This window comes from Dermacentor variabilis, chromosome 3, assembly GCF_050947875.1.
Source record: "Dermacentor variabilis isolate Ectoservices chromosome 3, ASM5094787v1, whole genome shotgun sequence".
NCBI lineage: Eukaryota > Metazoa > Arthropoda > Arachnida > Ixodida > Ixodidae > Dermacentor > Dermacentor variabilis.
In genome coordinates, this window is record NC_134570.1 from 59222283 (window position 1) to 59239860 (window position 17578).

Here is a 17578-nt window from a genome sequence, read left to right on the forward strand (position 1 = left end):
AGGATGACAATGCTACAATTTCTTGTGTTTATGACAACAGTAGGTTAGTTAAAGCAGCTTTAAACTTAGAATTATCAGATATTTCAACGACAGATCAGAGAAGGTGATTCCAACTCGCTGATGTACACGGGAGGAATGAATTGAAGAAATGGTTCGTGTGGCATGAAGGAACACCTTCATGACGAGGGTCTATGCGAGCTGAAACGTAACTAGGGAGGGTTATCAATTTATTCTTGTCATAATATATCTTATGAAACAGGCAAAATGTGAATATTTTTCTGCGTTGTGATAGCAATGGCAATGATAAGATCGCTTTCATAGTAGTGACGCTGGAGTTGCGGTGATAATTAGAAAGACTGAAGTGAGACGCTCGGTTCTGGACAGAGTCGAGTTGAAAGATGAGCGTCTCTTCACTGTGGTCCCAGACAGATACAGCATATTCAAGTGTAATGCGAACTAATTAGTTATAAAGCAGTAACTTTACAGAAGTAGAGGAAATATAAAAATTGCGGCGTAAGCAGCCCAGCATGCGAATAGCGTTGTTGGTTATATGGTCTACATGCATCTTCCAAGAAAGAGTAGAAGAAATAAATATGCCTAGACATTTGTAACAGGACACATATTCTAGGTTACTCATATTAAGATGATATGAGGGCAGTGTATTATTATGACGAGAAACACGCATCTGCTTACATTTCTTGATGTTTAGTTCCGTGTTCCACGTGTTAGCCCAGTCAAGAGCATGGTTGATATCGGAGTGAAGAAGACCTATATCGGAGTCACTGTTGATTTCATGGTGTAAGACACAGTCACCTGCAACAAGATTAATTGATAGCACAATCTATCAGTCAAATCGTTAACCTCAAAGAGAAAAAGCAAAGGTCCCCGCACAGAGCCTTGTGGCACACCTGATTCAACTGTAGAAGTGACAGAGGAACTGCTATTAGCTGTGACAAACTGTGGAAGATCGGTGAGAGAAGAGAGCAGCCATTAAAGAACGTTAGGATTAAGGTTAGCTTTACTTAGTTTTAAAGAAAAGCCGTTGATGAGAAGCCTTTCCAAACGCTTTCGCAAGAACTGGGAATATACAGTCAACAATGGAACCCCTGTCAAGCATGGAACTTAGCTCATGTGTAAACGATAAAAGTTGAATTTCACAGGAAAATGACTTGCAAGATCCATCCTGATGAGCTGTAAGAAAGGCATTTGACTGTTGAAATGACGCAAGGCGAGAGTAAATGAAATGTTACATAATTTTACAGGGATTGCACGTAAGTGGAATGGGCTGATAATTATGTGGTGAATGGCCATCTCCAGACTTGTGCAAGGGAATCACCTTTCCGACCTTCCACTCTTCCGGAATGAAGGCTGTCTGAAGATATTGCTGGAATAGATTAGAAAGTATCATAGCACTGTGAACTTTAGTCCTGAATAAAAACTTGGAATTTATATTATCAATTCCGTATGATAAAGAAATGTTTAACTTATCTATTCTTTCTATGCAAGCAAAATCAAAGACAATAAGGTGCATCGGTAAAAAGTCAGTACCGGGATAGGTAGGATTTACAGAACACACATTTTTGGAAAAAGGAGAAACAAATACAGAGTTAGAAAATTTGCGCATTCATCAAGTCGGATTAGTTGATCGCTTGAGTCTTTAAGGGCGATAGCTGAATCGTTTCTTTTGTTGACTACGCTCCAAAATTGCCCAGGGTTAGTAGTTAGAGGAGATGCTAAAGTAGTATTGAAAAATTAATCCTTGGAGGGCTTGAGAGCTTTTTTTTTTGTATTCGGTAACCACGTATATTTCGTTCCGTGGGGCAAATACTTGCTCAAACGATGAAGTTCTAAGCTCTACGTGCATGTTGTCATTCAGGCCCTCGTCTGATATTCCAGTCGAAGCGGGCGGAGAACGGCATACTTAATTGACCAAATGGTCCGACGTAGTGATAACAAAATACGTCGAAGTGCCGACGTACTACAAATCACTGCAAATGATCACGGAGCACGCCTGCTCTCGGATCCGGGCACTATGCCCCCGCCGTACCTTCGGTCTCGACACGCAAGCTCACCAATCCAAACGCGACCGCTTAGAGAAAAGGCTGCCGCGATTTCGGCTGGGTCGGCCGTGCCCGCCAGTTCAAATACTCTCCCGCCCACTCATTTCGGAGATTGTTGTGTGTACTGCGTCGAGATATAAAGGTGGTTTAATGACGGGAAACGTCCATTAGTGAAGCCTTGCAGTGCAAAAAAGTGGGCGTGTGACGCACGCAAGAACTTGTCATTATGGTTATGGTAATGAGCGCGATGGTTGCGCTAGAGATCTTGAAAGAGCTAACGATGACGACGTAAGCCAGCTCGGGGATAACTACAATGGCAGGAATAGTGTTCGTCGCGGAAACATCTCTCATCAGTACTATAGGAAAGACTGACTGACCAACCGGCCCTATGAGTGAGTGAGTGAGTGAGTGAGTGAGTGAGTGAGTGAGTGAGTGAGTGAGTGAGTGAGTGAGCGGAATAGAGTAGAGTGGAGTGAGAGTTGAGTGGAATAGAGTAGAGCGGAGGGGAGTTGAGTTGAGTGGAATAGGGTAGAGTTGAGTTGAGTGGAATAGGGTAGAGTGAGCGTTGAGTTGAGTGGAACAGAGTAGAGTTGAGCGGGAGTAGAGTTGAGTGGAATAGAGTAGAGCGGAGGGGAGTAGAGTTGAGTGGAATAGAGTAGAGCGGAGTGGAGTTGAGTTGAGTCGAATAGGGTAGAGTGGAGTGGGAGTTGAGTTGAGTGGAACAGAGTAGAGCGGAGTGGGAGTTGAGTTGAGGGGAACAGAGTAGAGTGGAGTGGGATTTGAGTTGAGTTGAGTGGAATAGAGTAGAGTGGAGTGAGAGTTGAGTTGAGTGGAATAGAGTAGAGCGGAGGGGAGTTGAGTGGAATAGGGTAGAGCGGAGTGGGAGTTGAGTTGATTGGAATAGGGTAAAGTCGAGTGGAAGTTGAGTTGAGTGGAACAGAGTAGAGTGGAGTGGGAGTCGAGTTGAGTGGAATGGTGGAGTAGAGTGGAGTGGGAGTTGAGTGGAAGAGAGTAGAGTGGAGCGGGATTAGAGTTGAGTTGTGCGGCTTATCATCCTAAAAGAGATTCCACAGTGATAGACGAAATATTTAATTTGATCTCCTGGTATTCTTTACCATGCACATAAATCGAAGCACATCATAAGCCGCATTTCACCATCACCAAATCGTAAGTGACACAGCTGAGAACCGAACCCGAGACCTTATGCTCCGCCACACAACGTACATCATAACCAAGCCACCCTGACAGTTTAAGGGCATAAAATGAATACAGAAAGAAGAACAAAAAATGAAGCAGATCCCGCGCACTGTGGGAATCGATGTTAGGCGAAGCGTTCTGTTGTTAGCTGCTACCCAGCATCGTCGCAATTACGCATAGTGTTACCAGGTGCACCAATGTGTTTTTGTCACACGAAAACCTATGTGTCCCGCACGAGGGTGTGCGACGTCAGCAGCTAGACAATGGTTACGGTGATCGTTACGACGGCTACAATTTCTACTCCGGCCATTCAACGCAAGCTTACGAATGTCTACTGCTAGGTTCTACATACTGTAGGTACTACGGGAGGTGTAAGAGAGAGATACACGGATTGGGACGTAATCAGCCACTGCGTGTTTTCAAATCTTAAGTACTCATTACGACTATCTGATGTCGCGTATGTTCAAGCGACGATAACATTTGCACTCAGGCGATGAAACGTTCAAGCCTGTTCGATCTTGGCCGATCATGAAAGCGGTACAGCCTCGCAGTCGCCGCTTCTACGTATAGCATTAGTTGCTGCTAGGAAAGTACTAAGGAATGTAGGCCGATCCCCGAGATGGCCTACAGAACCGCATATAGTCCTCTGGTTTATGATATCATGTCTCTGCTTGCTGAGGCGTCTCAACCCGAGCGTACCATCGTGCTGCAGTGGATTCCTCGCCATTGTGGAATAGCTGGAGATGAACAGGCTGGCGCGGAAGCAAAAAAGGCTCACACTGACGGAAACATATTTATTTATTTACTTATTTATTTATTTATTTATTCATTTCCTCAAAGGTCTCTGTTGAGACATTACATGAGGGAGTGGGGAGTTAGTGACAAAGAGATACTACAAATTACAAAGATATTTCCGATGAGTCGCTTGAATGCAAGTGGGTCGATGATAGTGGCAACTTCGGCGGGCAGGCCATTCCAGTCTCGTGTTGTGCGCAGAAAAAATGATTGCTGAAAAGTAACGGTATGGGCTTGGGGGGGATATACTGTATTAGAGTGACTGGTGCGGGCAATGCGATGTGCTCTTTTTATGTACGGGTTGTCAAAAGGCAAGGAATGAAAGAATTTATGAAAAAGATTAAGACGGGCTATTCTACGGCGTGAGGCTAGAGAGGGTAGGTTTATTTGGGCTTTTAGTGCCGAGATGCTTGTATTGTATGAATAAGTTGACAGGATAAATCGTGTCGCACGGTTCTGAACCGACTCGAGGGCTTTAATAAGGTTATTGTGGTGGGGGTCAAAAATAGCTTCGGCATACTCGAGCTTAGGCCGCACAAAGGTTAGAAAAGCAAGTTGTTTAATAGAGGGAGGAGCGAGGAAGAGGTTACGGCGTAGATAACCTAGAGTACGATTAGCAGAGTTTATTATGTGGTTAACATGACAGGTCCAAGTTAAGTCACGTGAGATGTACACACCAAGATATTTGAATGAATCCGTTGTTGCAATCTGCGTGTTATTGATGCTATAATTAGGGATAACGTAGTTACGGCGACGATGAATAGACATTAATACGGTTTTAGCAACATTTAATGACATGAGCCAAGTGGTACACCAGTTTTGTATGCGCGATAGGTCATTTTGTAACGCCAAATGGTCGCTGGGGTTAGTAACTGCTCGGTAAACCACACAATCATCAGCGAAGAGTCGGATATGAGAAGAAATATTACAAGGTAGGTCATTGATGTATATTAAGAAAAGGAGGGGACCAAGTACGGTACCTTGAGGTACGCCTGAAAGCACGGGTGTTAAGGATGAAGAGTGTGAGTTAGCGTATACGAATTGCTCTCGGTTAGTTAAAAACCCTCGAATCCAGCTTAGAACACAAGGATGAATGTTAAGACGCGATAACTTTATTAAGAGACGACCATGAGGGACCTTATCGAATGCTTTTTCGAAATCTAAAAATATTGCGTCAGTCGGGATGTTACGATCTAGGTTTAAATGTAAGTCGTGCAAGAAAAGAGCAAGTTGAGTGTCACAGGAATAATTTTTGCGGAAACCGTGTTGACTTGGGTGGAAAAAATTGACGGATGTTAGGAAGTTAGCAATATGCGAGTATAAAATGTGTTCCATTATTTTACAAGACACGCTTGTTATGGAAATAGGGCGGTAGTTACTCGGTGATGATCGGCTTCCTTTCTTGAAGACTGGGATGACCTTGCCCACCTGCCAGTCATGTGGAATTGAAGCGCTGTTAAGCGATTCCTGGAATATGAGTGATAAAAACAGGCTACACACATGTTTAGTATTTTTTAGAACTTTGGCATTGATACCGTCTACTGCTGTAGATGACGAGTTCTTCAATGATTCAATTACTTTGACAATGCCGATGGGATCGAATGTGATATTTTGCATGAGCGGATATGCGAAGTATGGTGGATCGGGCAAGCCATCAAGTAATTCATTAGTAAAAACTGAACTAAATGTTCTGTTAAGAAGATCCGCAGCCTCAGTCTCAGGGATCGGGAGTCCGGAGCTATTGATAAGTGATATCTCATTCCGCTGATTAGGATTAATAGTTTTCCAAAATCGCTTCGGGTTAGTTTGTAGCATAGCTGGTAAAGTGGTAGAAAGAAACTTGTGTTTAGTTTTAGAGGTTAACTTGTCATATTCTTTCTCGACTGCGTAATACTTCTGCCATGTGCAAGAAGAATTAGATCGTTTGGCTTGTCGAAACAACCGTTTCTTCTTATTGTTTAGTCGTTTGAGGGATACATTAAACCATGGTGATGTTCTTTCTGTTATTGTAATGGTGGGTATGTAAAGACGTATAAGGCGATGCCCCTCTGATTTGAAAAGCAGCCAGTTCGACTCGAGAGAATTTAGTTGGAAGTTAGCGGCGAACGTATCGAAGTACTCAGATAATTCTCGGTTCATGCTGACATAGTCCCCTTTATCATAGAGTGTAAGTGTTTTCCGATTTTTTTGTTTCTTTAGTACATTGCAACGAAACGAAACATGTACTGTCAGGTGGTCGCTCAAACCGCGCAATAAGGTGACAGGGGTAAAGTTATCAGGGTGAGTTGTTAATACAAGATCTAAAACGTTGGACGAGTGAGCAGTGACGCGTGTTGAGTCAGTGACGAGCTGCGTTAAGCCGAATGTCATACACGTGTTTAAGAAGTCACTACCGGGGCTGGTTTTAGATAATGTAGAGGCAGGATCGGACCAATCAATAGGTGGAAAATTAAAATCGCCAAACAGAAGGACAGGACTGTTAGGATATGTTTTAGTTAACGTATTTAAGGCTTCATGAAGTGAAGGCGTGAAAGAACTGTCGGTACTAGGGGACCGATAGCAAATACCAACCAGAATGTGCGGGTGTGTAGCAATGCATCGAATCCAAATCATTTCCAGTTGAGAAGAGAGGTTTACATGTGAACAATGTAGGTTACGTTTAGTGGCGATTAATACACCCCCACCGCGCGAGTTATTGGGTCTATCTTTCCGAAAAATGTCAAAATGCGAGAGGTAAGGGAGAATTTCGGTATCATCGATTGATGTGTTAAGCCATGTTTCTGTTAGTAGTAAGACATCGCAAGAAGATGAGCCTATTAGACTGCACAGGGCATCACGCTTGGGAACAACACTTCGAATGTTAGCGAGCAGGAATGATAAAGGCTGACAGTTCTGTGGTTGCGGTGTACATTTTGGTCTCAATGATGGCTAAAGGCGTTCCTCAATGACCTGGTTAGTAGTGTGGTCGAAGTAGTAGGTTTTTTCACCTACTATAAGCTTTTCATGTCGCAACTTGAACCGCAGTTTACGGGCCCTTCCAAACTCGATGAGGTGTTTCTGGGCAAGGCGCGTGCTTGGGGCGAGATCTTGTGCAACGGCATAGCACGTACCTTTGAACTTACGAGCCGAAGAAAGGACAAGATCTTTGCTTTTAAAGTGAGCGAACCTCACAATTATAGGCCTGGACTTTCCAGTTTGGAAAGACCCAATGCGATGTGCACGTTCAATATCACGCGGCTCTATTTGTACATCTAAATGCTGTCTACAATGTGCAATAATAATTTGCTCAGAATCAGACCATGATTCTTTAGGTTTATCGGCGATGCTGTAAAAAACAAGGTTATTTCTTCTAGATCTAATTTCAGCATCGTTTATCCGGGCAGAAAGTACACCTATCTGTGCCGTATTTTCAGTGCTTATCTGATGTAGTCTGCCTAATTCAATTTGCATGTCATCGATACCAGCACAAGCTGTCTCAATTTTGTCTAGCCGTGTTTTAATTTCACAGAACGTCTTATCATGATCAACTAGTTTTTTTTTCAATAGACTTTAGCTGTTCAAGCATTACCGTCTGTCCAGATTGCAGTTCTTTCAATACATTAAGAATCTCTTTGTCGGGGCCGGGGTTAGATTCGATATCACCAGCTAGCATGAGAAGTTTGAACAGCATATGCGCACAATCACACACAATGGAACAAAAGCGCCGTGGGCCCGGCAGCACTACAAGTGCACGGTGGCTACTAGGTTTTGCGTAAAGGCAATAAGAGTTCGTTACCTGCACCAGGAAGAAGCGTGGAACGTTAGCACGGGCCATCGTTAGCTTGCTGCCGGGCCCACTGAAGGGCGCGTTGCTCGGGCGCAGCTTTTTAATAAAATTCCACGCATGCGCAGAATGCACAGGGGTGGTTCCGGTGTTTAGATGACTCAGTGAATGCCACGATGCTTGCAGATATAGTCGGTGGCCGTGTAGAAAGTGCGCGGACCGCGATGTGCTGTTGGTGAGCCGGTGATTTGAAGCCCAGCACGGCTCCACTGGATCCGCAGCAATACGCCCGTAGATCGGAAGTCTTGCGCCTGGACCTAACCCGGCGACAGACCCTGGGCACGGGGCACGAAAGCTGGAAGGCTCCAGAAGCTGCAAGCTCCAAAGTCCGAGGAACTGCACCAGGAAGAAGCGTGGAACGTTAGCACGGGCCATCGTTAGCTTGCTGCCGGGCCCACTGAAGGGCGCGTTGCTCGGGCGCAGCTTTTTAACAAAATTCCACGCATGCGCAGAATGCACAGGGGTGGTTCCGGTGTTTAGATGACTCAGTGAATGCCACGATGCTTGCAGATATAGTCGGTGGCCGTGTAGAAAGTGCGCGGACCGCGATGTGCTGTTGGTGAGCCGGTGATTTGAAGCCCAGCACGGCTCCACTGGATCCGCAGCAATACGCCCGTAGATCGGAAGTCTTGCGCCTGGACCTAACCCGGCGACAGACCCTGGGCACGGGGCACGAAAGCTGGAAGGCTCCAGAAGCTGCAAGCTCCAAAGTCCGAGGAACTGCACCAGGAAGAAGCGTGGAACGTTAGCACGGGCCATCGTTAGCTTGCTGCCGGGCCCACTCATATAAATTAATTTTCCCCGGTATGACATCAACGTCTTGCTCCATAACTCCATCAAAACCTCTATGGCGCGACAATGGGACAACGCGGAACATCAGCAAGAGCGCCTCCGTAGACTTGACGCTGGTTCGCGATTCCGGCTTCCACTCCGGTTGCGGAGAGGCCAGGAAACACTCATCCATCGATTAGGGCTGAGTGTGGCGTACACTCGCCAATACCTTCACAAGATTGGACAAGCACGGGTCCCTGACTGTAGCGTCTGTCACACTCCCGAGACAATAGCTCACGTACTTTGCGTGTGCCCTCAATATGCGGCCGAACGAAGAACACTTAAGTCTAGTGTTGGCTGCTTGGACTCCCGCCCCTTTTCGGAAGAAAAGATTTTAGGCGCGTGGAGAAAAGTTGACTATGCCCAACGTGTCATAAAGTCACTCTTGAACTTTCCACGCGAGACTGGTTTAGACGATCGCCTCTAGAACCTGTGAGACGTGCAAAAAGTGCGACATGTCTTTGCCCGATAACTTTTTTGTGTGGACAAGATTACTCTTGCGCGTATTGTGTCTGCAGTGCGCATCCCCGTATTGGACAACGTGTATATAGTAGCTCATTGTACCATAACATAACCACCTGCCACCTACCTTTCCCTGTATTTCCCACTTCCCCTTTTCCCAGTGAGGAGTATCTGGCTAGAGACACGCTCTACAGGCCGTTCTCTTGATTAAAATCTACTGTGACGAAAGCAGAACGATGGTGACCACGTTTCAATACGATCGCATAGTGGCAACGGCATGATTTTTAAGCCGGCCTTTCGACCCTAACATGCGACTATACAGGACGTTCGAACGAACACGTTCAAAAATCTTTGAAAATTGCCTGTGGCAGATAGCACAGCTCTAGTCCATGAGCTGGTCTAGCCGAAGAGGCTGACATTACTTGCACAAGAAATTAAAAGGCATAGTCTACTAACTAACAAAAATTCGCTAATTAAGTTTTTAACTATATTGGCTTCATGGCACTCGTCCGTGTAGCGTTGTGGCGCTGAGTCAAATGAATCCACTGAGACGCGGTCACCAGGGTCTAAGGCAAGCCCAATGGGCATGCTCAAGGGCCCATAGGTGTGCCTTGCCCTCCAGGAACACGTGTCATGGGGTCCAGACCTGATGCATGTATGGGACGACCTTGTTTCGTAATATGCGAAGTGCGGGGGGTTGTGAGCGTATACCGAGCTGGAAGTGTCGGCAGGCAGCTTGCGAGTCTGATGCTGTGGTTATGGGCTCCTGCGTGTAGAGATACGAGGTTGCGAGCGCTATACAGAAGCCTCTTCGGCGGTTGCGGAGTTCAGTGTGCGTATTGTCCAGGCAGCGATTTCTCGACCATGCTGGTTAACAACGCTGATTTGCAGAGTATGGAAGATCGGAGTAGCGGGCAGCATCCGTGTAAACGACTAGGCCTTCGGTGCCTGTGTAGGCGCATTTCACGGTCGTAACACGTGCTTTCCGTCTCCCCTCGCTTTGCACTGGGCGCATGTTAAAGGGGGATGGGGGCTGCTAGTATGTCGTCTCGGATGGTGAGTGGAATGGAGCGTCTGCAGCGCCAGTGTCGGGGTATCCCAGACGGCGGAGCGCTTCTCTGCCAGTTGATGTGAGTCGAAGTCGTTCGAGTTGGCTGGTTTGGGGGGACTCCGGCACTTTTTTTTCCCATGCGTTATGCAGGCCTAGTTTGAGAAGTTTGTCGATAGCTGTTTTAGGGATTACGCCTAGAACGACCTTGAACGCTTTCCTAATGAGTATGTTTAGTTTAGTAGGAAAGACCACTGTGCGAAGGCATCGCTTGGTGACGTCCTGGGCCTTCTGGAGAGCCGTTTGTTATCCTCCGTGGGAACCTGTATTCATCCAAATTGTGACATCGTTTGCCTATATATATAGCGTGTCAAATGCCCGGGATATTGTTTAGTAGCGGCGGGAGTTGGCGCGATGCCATGGTCGATCCAGATGGTGGATGGTGGGTCTAGCGGGGAAAGGGTCGTTTTCAATTCCCCGAACAAGATGGTGGAGTTGTGGTATGTGAAGAAGCATATAATGTCATTGTATGCGTGCGTGAGGTGGGCAGTAAGGAATACGATTTAGTTTCTGCTTTCGGAGGCAGATTAGGCCCTTTGTCAGGTCTCCCATAGATGGAGTGCAGTGTGCGTTCGTTCATGGATTGTTTGGAGTGAGTGTGACCGTTTTGGTGTCTTTGGTCGTCGCGTCGAGTTGTTCCGTCCATTCTTCGATATTCAAGATGTCTGCTGGCGGGGATTCCTCGCGGAAGGCCGTCCAATCTGTAACCTTGGCCCGTTCCAGCGTGTGAAACGTGATTTGATGGTTTGATGGCCACCGCCCAGTATTTTCTCTAGACAGGTTCACGTAATGTGTCAAATGTTTCTGTTGAAAATAGATGAGGGGTAGTGCCCCGCATTCTGGTCGGTGTGTTGAGTGTGTTTAAATGTGAGGTTATGTGTTTATTTTAATCCGTTAACACTCTTTGTGTACTTCACGCACTTCTTGAGGGCTATCTTTGTATATAACAGTGTTTGTTTGTGTGCTTGTATGTTTGTGTCTATGTATTTTTGTATCTAACAGTATTCCCGCCTACCTGGTTCACTGGCTAGTTAGGTATCGAACTTGTAGCGCATCGGGCTGCTGTGCTGAGGCAACAGGATTGGAAACCAACCACCGGACCAACTTAGGTCACTGAGTATGTAGTAACGTGAACGTGCGTGCCGCTCTTCAACGAAGCTCTTTTACCCCGACCTGGGTCACTGTAGACGCGGGACTGGGCAAGCAGTGCTGTTCGCTGAAACTCTTTGACGCTGACTTGGAGCATTGGGCATGCGTCCCCTCAGCCTTTGTGGGTCTTCAATGAGCCTCCTTGATGCCAACTGGGGTAATCGTAGGTATGTGCCACTGGGAATGTGCCGCTCTACAATGAAGAAAAATAACCCTTAAATTTATCCGATGCTGAGTGGAAACAAGCCCACTTCACAAGTGTTCCTCGTGTAATGTCCCTCCCTTGGCCCTTGAGGTTTAATAGATAAATGAAATAAATAAATAAATGACAGGCACCCGACGCATTAGCAGCCTGCGCCATAAATGCGCAATGAACGCCTTTCACGCCAACGCTTTAGCAAGCAGCGCCATTATTGCACTGGGTATTTGCCACCTTCAGCGAACCTCTCGCCAACTTGGGTCACTGAGTATCTGCCACCGAGTGCGAGGCCAAGCGAGGGAACAATTCTCAGCGTTCGCAGGCACCGGCGCGCCACCCTTCGCGTCTCCGAAGCCATGCGCGGACTTCTCGGCAGTGACGCCAGATGGCGCAGCGTGTCCAGAAAGAAGCGCCTTTCTTAGCGCTCGCACGCGCCGGCGTGCCATGCTTTTCAGAGGCTATGCGCAGGCTTCGCGGCGGAAGCTCTACATGACACCATGTGTTCTATAGGGAAGCAGTAAAGAGGAGTCCCGCTGCCGTACACGCCTCATACATAGCTCGGTTCAACGGTGGCAATACGCTGTGCCGCTATACCATTAATTGCACGCATTACCGTCGACACTCATCACGAGACGGGTTCCCCCGAAATTTTTTTCAAGCTGAAGGGTACGAGGTGGCCTAACAACGACAAAAATCCTCGCGTGTCATCGATGACGACAGCGGTCGTCGTGAACGTAATAAGATATACTGACGTATGGGCCCGGCAAGGCAGTCCCAACTTAGAATACCTAACTGCTTTCGCAGTAAAGGTCAGATGAAGAGAGAGACAGAAAGATATGTGATAGGCAGGCAAGGCTGAACCCGGCTGTTACTCTGTACTCTGGTAACGGTAAATGGGAGGAAAAGGTAATCAAAGAGGACACACAGTCCAATACTGGTGTTCAATAGTTTGGTTAAAGCACACCTGGCTCAGCCTATGGACGTAGTATCCTCAAAGAAATCATGCGGTGTCATGTAAGCCTCGTGTGTGTGTCTAGTTCCTCTTATTTTCTGCATTTTTAGCCGGACATTTTGTGAAGGTATTCTGAAATGTGTAACGCTGGGTACATACAGGCGACACACGCCTGCACGCGTTGGCACGCACACACACACACACACGCACGAGCGCGCGCACGCACGCACGCAGTAAAACACACACGACACACGCAGCAAACAGTGCGTTCGTAGACAAGAGAGTACATGGTCCCGCAAAATCCGCAATCATACCCCAGGAAGAAACGATAATGACGTCGCGAACCAGAAGGCTCATAAAGCAAAGCACACAGGCCACATCGCAGATACCAGAATGTAATGTTTGCACACTGTTACGATAGCCAAAGCGGATCATTGCCAGCGTGGGGGCTAGAATGGCCGAAGTTTGCTGAGAACGCGACTGGACAGCCGATATATATAGATCGGGCGTACATGTTCTGTTTGCAGTATTGATTAGCCTGTACGCCTAGTTCACGTAAATCTATTTTCGTTCAGTATAACTTCCTTCGATATGTGGCAGTATGATTCGAAGCTCGGAGGCAGAGAACGTCGCCCAGGGAAAACGTAAGCGTTGTGGCTTCAGTGGGAGGAAACATCGATTACCTAGATTTAATTTCGTCTAGGTTTAGATTAGAGCACGAAGTCTCAGTGATATTCCACGAATTTAACTGGTTGGTGCGTGGAAAAATAGATGCGCCGTAGTCATAAATTGCCCATAATTTTCTTCTATTTTTCTCTGCGTACAACACTCATCGTTCCGCAGAACTGTTGGCAAAGGGCGCTGTCAAGATAACGTTTTGAGTCGTACGGTTACGTCTAGTACCGGCACACTTTGCAAATATAGGTCTGCCTGCGGCAAGCAACACTTCTCCTCGACATCCTCAACACACTTGACAGGTTTCTCTTCCGAGATGTTTTCATTTCAGAGGATGAAATACTGCCAGAAGTCAAGCGAAACAAAGGGGTCGCCGGAAGACGAAGACCATTTGACGCCCCAGTGGATGAACGTGAACTTTTCTTCGTCAAAGCTCCTTTCCAAGGCAGGATGTTTATACAGCTCTCTTTGTCCTAAGGCAAGACACTCTTCCCAGCCACCACCACCACTAAGGAATTATGTACAGCGCCTCCCCCTCCCCCCGGCATTTCAATATCGCAACTAATGCCTCTCTTTCTTTTTTTTTTTTTTGAACGTTTCCGTTACTCAGCCCTCAGCTTACACTTTCCTGCTCGCTTAAGCTTCTCGTCATAGGGGCAGAGAAAGTTATACAGACCCTGCTAAGGGAAGCCGATGTTCCCAAGAGAGGTAGGTCCCTTTGTCGAAACGATTACTTTAGGTTGAGGCCTCCCTTGTTCGTCTTCGTTGACCAAAAATGTGTGGAGGACCACCGGTGGGAAAGCATATAGCCACAATCGGGTGCCACCCAGCACAGTGATAGCTGACTCCTCGTCGACGGCGATGACAGCACGACGACAGCGCTTGCACGCGACGACGCCCGATTGCTCTCGTGTCGCGGGCACGCAGTTCGAATCCCGTGCGGGAGCAATTTTTTTTTAGACATTTTCCTTCGCAGTGGAACGTGATATGGATAAAGATGATAATGGTAGATGCGACAGACGTCTAAAATGTGGCGTGAATGTTTCTTTCGTCTCCTGGCGTATAAAAGATGATCCAATGATCCACTGCACTGCAATAGGTCCGTAGGAATTATTTTCAGAAGTAGTGGCATATGCCATTTTTTATCCCCCTTGGGAACATTTCCAGTGTTCTCAGTATTTGTAGCGTTTATGCCATCGTAAGGTGTCCTTAATTTACCGTGACATATCTTGGGTATCGTGCATCCGTGCTTGCGTAAGAGAGTACAGTAGTAAAACTTTATTAAGAAAGGGAGCGGGGGAAAAGGGGTCCGAGAGCGATGGATGACTCCCTTAGTCCAGGGCTCCACTGGCCTTGGCAGCCCGCTGAGCTTGCTGGAGGAGTGTCCTCTGCACCCCCTAGGTCCGAGCTGGCGAGTTGTACCTCCCACTGCTCCGCTAATGAGTGTTGTTTGTTTGTGTTGAGTTTCGCGAGTGCGAACGCTGGTGATGCGAGCGCGTTGGACGGTTGTCCTCCATCTTGTGCAGACTTCCTTCGGCACGCCCGCTGCAACCGTAACGTGACGCTGGACGAAGAAAAGTGCGCCCCCGCCTACCGCCGCACGCTGGAGCTGGCCAAAACCGTGAGCCAGGCGCAGGACGTCGACCACGGGCTCAAGAGATCTTGTTGGTCAGTGCTATACTCAATATACCGCTACACGGCACAGTCGCGGGCACACTCTCGGCTCGCAGTCATAAAACTTCACTAGCATGTAAGTGACATCCTTATCACGCCGATCGCTTATCATCAGTGTCGGGGCTCCCGAACGGTGGCCACATCGAGGAAACGACCTTACGTAAGAGACGTTTTGCGGTTGCTCGTGGTGAGTTTAATGTGATCGCGCGAGGAAAACTAGGTTTACAGCGCCGTCGGGGACCCAGAATACAGACACGCAACTTGCTCGGACAACGGATGTACCTCGAAACAGGCAGGAGCAGCAGCCTCGGTTGTAAAGCGGCAGCCTAAGTGATATGAAACTTTTTGCCAGCTAGTTGGTTCAGTATTCTGAAGTAAAAAATGATGCAGTTGGGAGCTGTCCACTTCTTTCACAATTCACATATTTTTATGCTTCTGCGCGCACCATATGGATCGTTTTTCAGCCTCACTGCTCATGTGTCGATTTACTTAAACCTCCGGCATCTGACGCAAATAAAGCAGTCCAAAGATTGCGTCAGTATAGGCGTCTGCCGCTTCGTTTCTCCCCAGTTTGTCACGCTGCATATTTCCTTCAGCTATTACATCAAATCCCTGAAGAATGAAAACATGAACGCCACGAAAACAATCAAACACTACCCGCCCATCGTCTTCTTGCCCGACGGCCTGCCCAGTGCGGACCACTCCGAACTTCGGAGTGATCAGCAGTGCTCGAACAAGTGACGCTCCTCGGGATATGCCTTTTTTTCGACGACTGCTGATCGCTTCGTCTGCATGTTGCTCCCAACTTTTGTCTTGCTTACCTTCCTGAAACTCGATGTACATACTTCGTTTGTTTACTTTTTTTCCTAACCTCGCACGACCGGCTGCCTCCCCGACCTTCATCGGGCGGGACGCAGCGCTTTCAGCGAGTTCGTGGAGTGCAAGAACTTCCACGTGGAGCGCGACTGCGGCGACCGGGCGAGCGCCTTCTTCGCTCGCCACATGCAGCGCATCTCGGGACCGCTCATCGAGGACCACTGCGGACACTACGCGCACGGTGGCAGCTGCGACGACAGCGGCGCCTCCTCGGCAGACCGCGTGACTACCGCAGGTCGCCGGTGGCCGCTGCTGCTTCTGACCGCAGCGCCCCTTGCGGCCACGGTCGTTTGGTCCGTCAGCTGCAGGGCGCCGCTGAACCGTTGAACCACTGACGGAGGAAGCGGCACTACGTTTAAAAGAAAGCTGGGAAAGGTTGATCTACACCCTTACAAAAAAGGAAAAGTGTCCACCTAGCGACTGTTTCCTCGCGGGAGCTTACTGTGTGCGCTTGTTTCTCATTTAACTCCGTTTTTTCTGGAGTTCTGCGTAACCTTTTCTGTGCGGTGCATTTTTACGCGGTAACTGCGCGGAAACAGGATGGCGAGGAAAGAGAGCACGCATCCCGTCAGCAATCCGAAAGCAGGATTAACATGATCATTTTGTCCCACCGCTATTCCCTTTCGCGCTTCGTCCGTTGTCCGAGCGGCGCTACGCCCTCGTTATCATCGGGCTAGGCTGGTAGTGAACGGTGGGATTGTAAGAGAAGAAGCGCATAGGGGGAGTAAAAGGAATCCTTGCGTTATACCAGCCCAGTTGTTAGTCCGCGCCATGCGTTGTCTTTTTCTTACCACCGTCCTGTTCTTCGCTTGTTTTTTTTTTTTTGTAAGACGCACACACACACACACACAAAAAAAAAAGCTAGCACAAATCTATAAGCTTCATAAACGGTACATTCGTTCTATCCAGAGGTAACGTACTCTTTTGGGGTGTACGAGAATAACTGGAGAAAGCTATGATTCTGGGTCAGTCAGTGTTGCATTATTCAGACAAGTTTCGCAAAACAACATGGAACACACACACACGAAGTGTTTACTGCTCGCGTGCATTTGCGCTGAAGTTTGGTTTTAACAGCGCAGCACCTCTCGAAAAAGGACTCAAATGTGTAAGTAGTTACTCCTTCAAAGAGGTGTTTCCAGACTGCTCTTTGTTGTTAAAGTGTATATGTGCACGCTTGGTATGCTAATGTATGATAGAATTAAGCGTCTGTTGCTGGGTATGGGGGGAAAGCGGAAACGTCCTCATCACGTCATGAAACTCTCTCTGTTATTCTTCGAGAGCTTGGGATGCGTCTTTAAGCACGACACAAGCCACAATCGCAGACGAAATGAAGGATGGAGTGGCAGGAAAGCACATAACGACACCGGTCAACGTTTGTAGTGTCGTTTCTCCTTCATTGTTCTTTCATTTGCTCGAGTCCATAACTCCAGGTACACATCACCAAAATTTACCTTCTGTACGATGTACTTATATGGCTGTGGGTTCGCGGCATTGAAGCTTCACGCCACACTGAATCATGTCATCAGCAACAACACTGAAGCCAGTTTTGTTTGTCGCTTTTAATTTCTTTTTTTCAGCTCAGTCGATGGACTTTGTTGTGAACTTTGTCCATTCGGGCAACAGTCTATTTGTTATTTGTTTCTGTTGCTGCTATAATATCGCTAGTCGAATCAGAACAAAAAGATTCATTGAAAAGGGCAAGAGATGTGCAGAAGTTTTTGGACCGGATTTAAACGTGGAAAAGTGGCCAAACGGCTACGCGACTACGTGTAAGACA

The 17578-nt window shown here is 47.4% G+C and overlaps 1 protein-coding gene across 2 annotated transcripts in view; it reads left to right on the forward strand.

Annotated features, from left to right (window-relative positions):
* LOC142575710 (uncharacterized) overlaps positions 1–16611 on the forward strand; it is a 279479-nt gene extending 262868 nt beyond the window's left edge. For both annotated transcript variants that reach the window (XM_075685277.1, XM_075685276.1), the window contains exons 4-5: positions 14778–14919; positions 15843–16611. In XM_075685277.1, the coding sequence (XP_075541392.1) occupies positions 14778–14919; positions 15843–16128 (428 nt within the window). In that variant the 3' untranslated portion in view covers positions 16129–16611. The remainder of the gene's footprint in view (positions 1–14777; positions 14920–15842) is intronic.
* Positions 16612–17578: the final 967 nt, after the last annotated feature.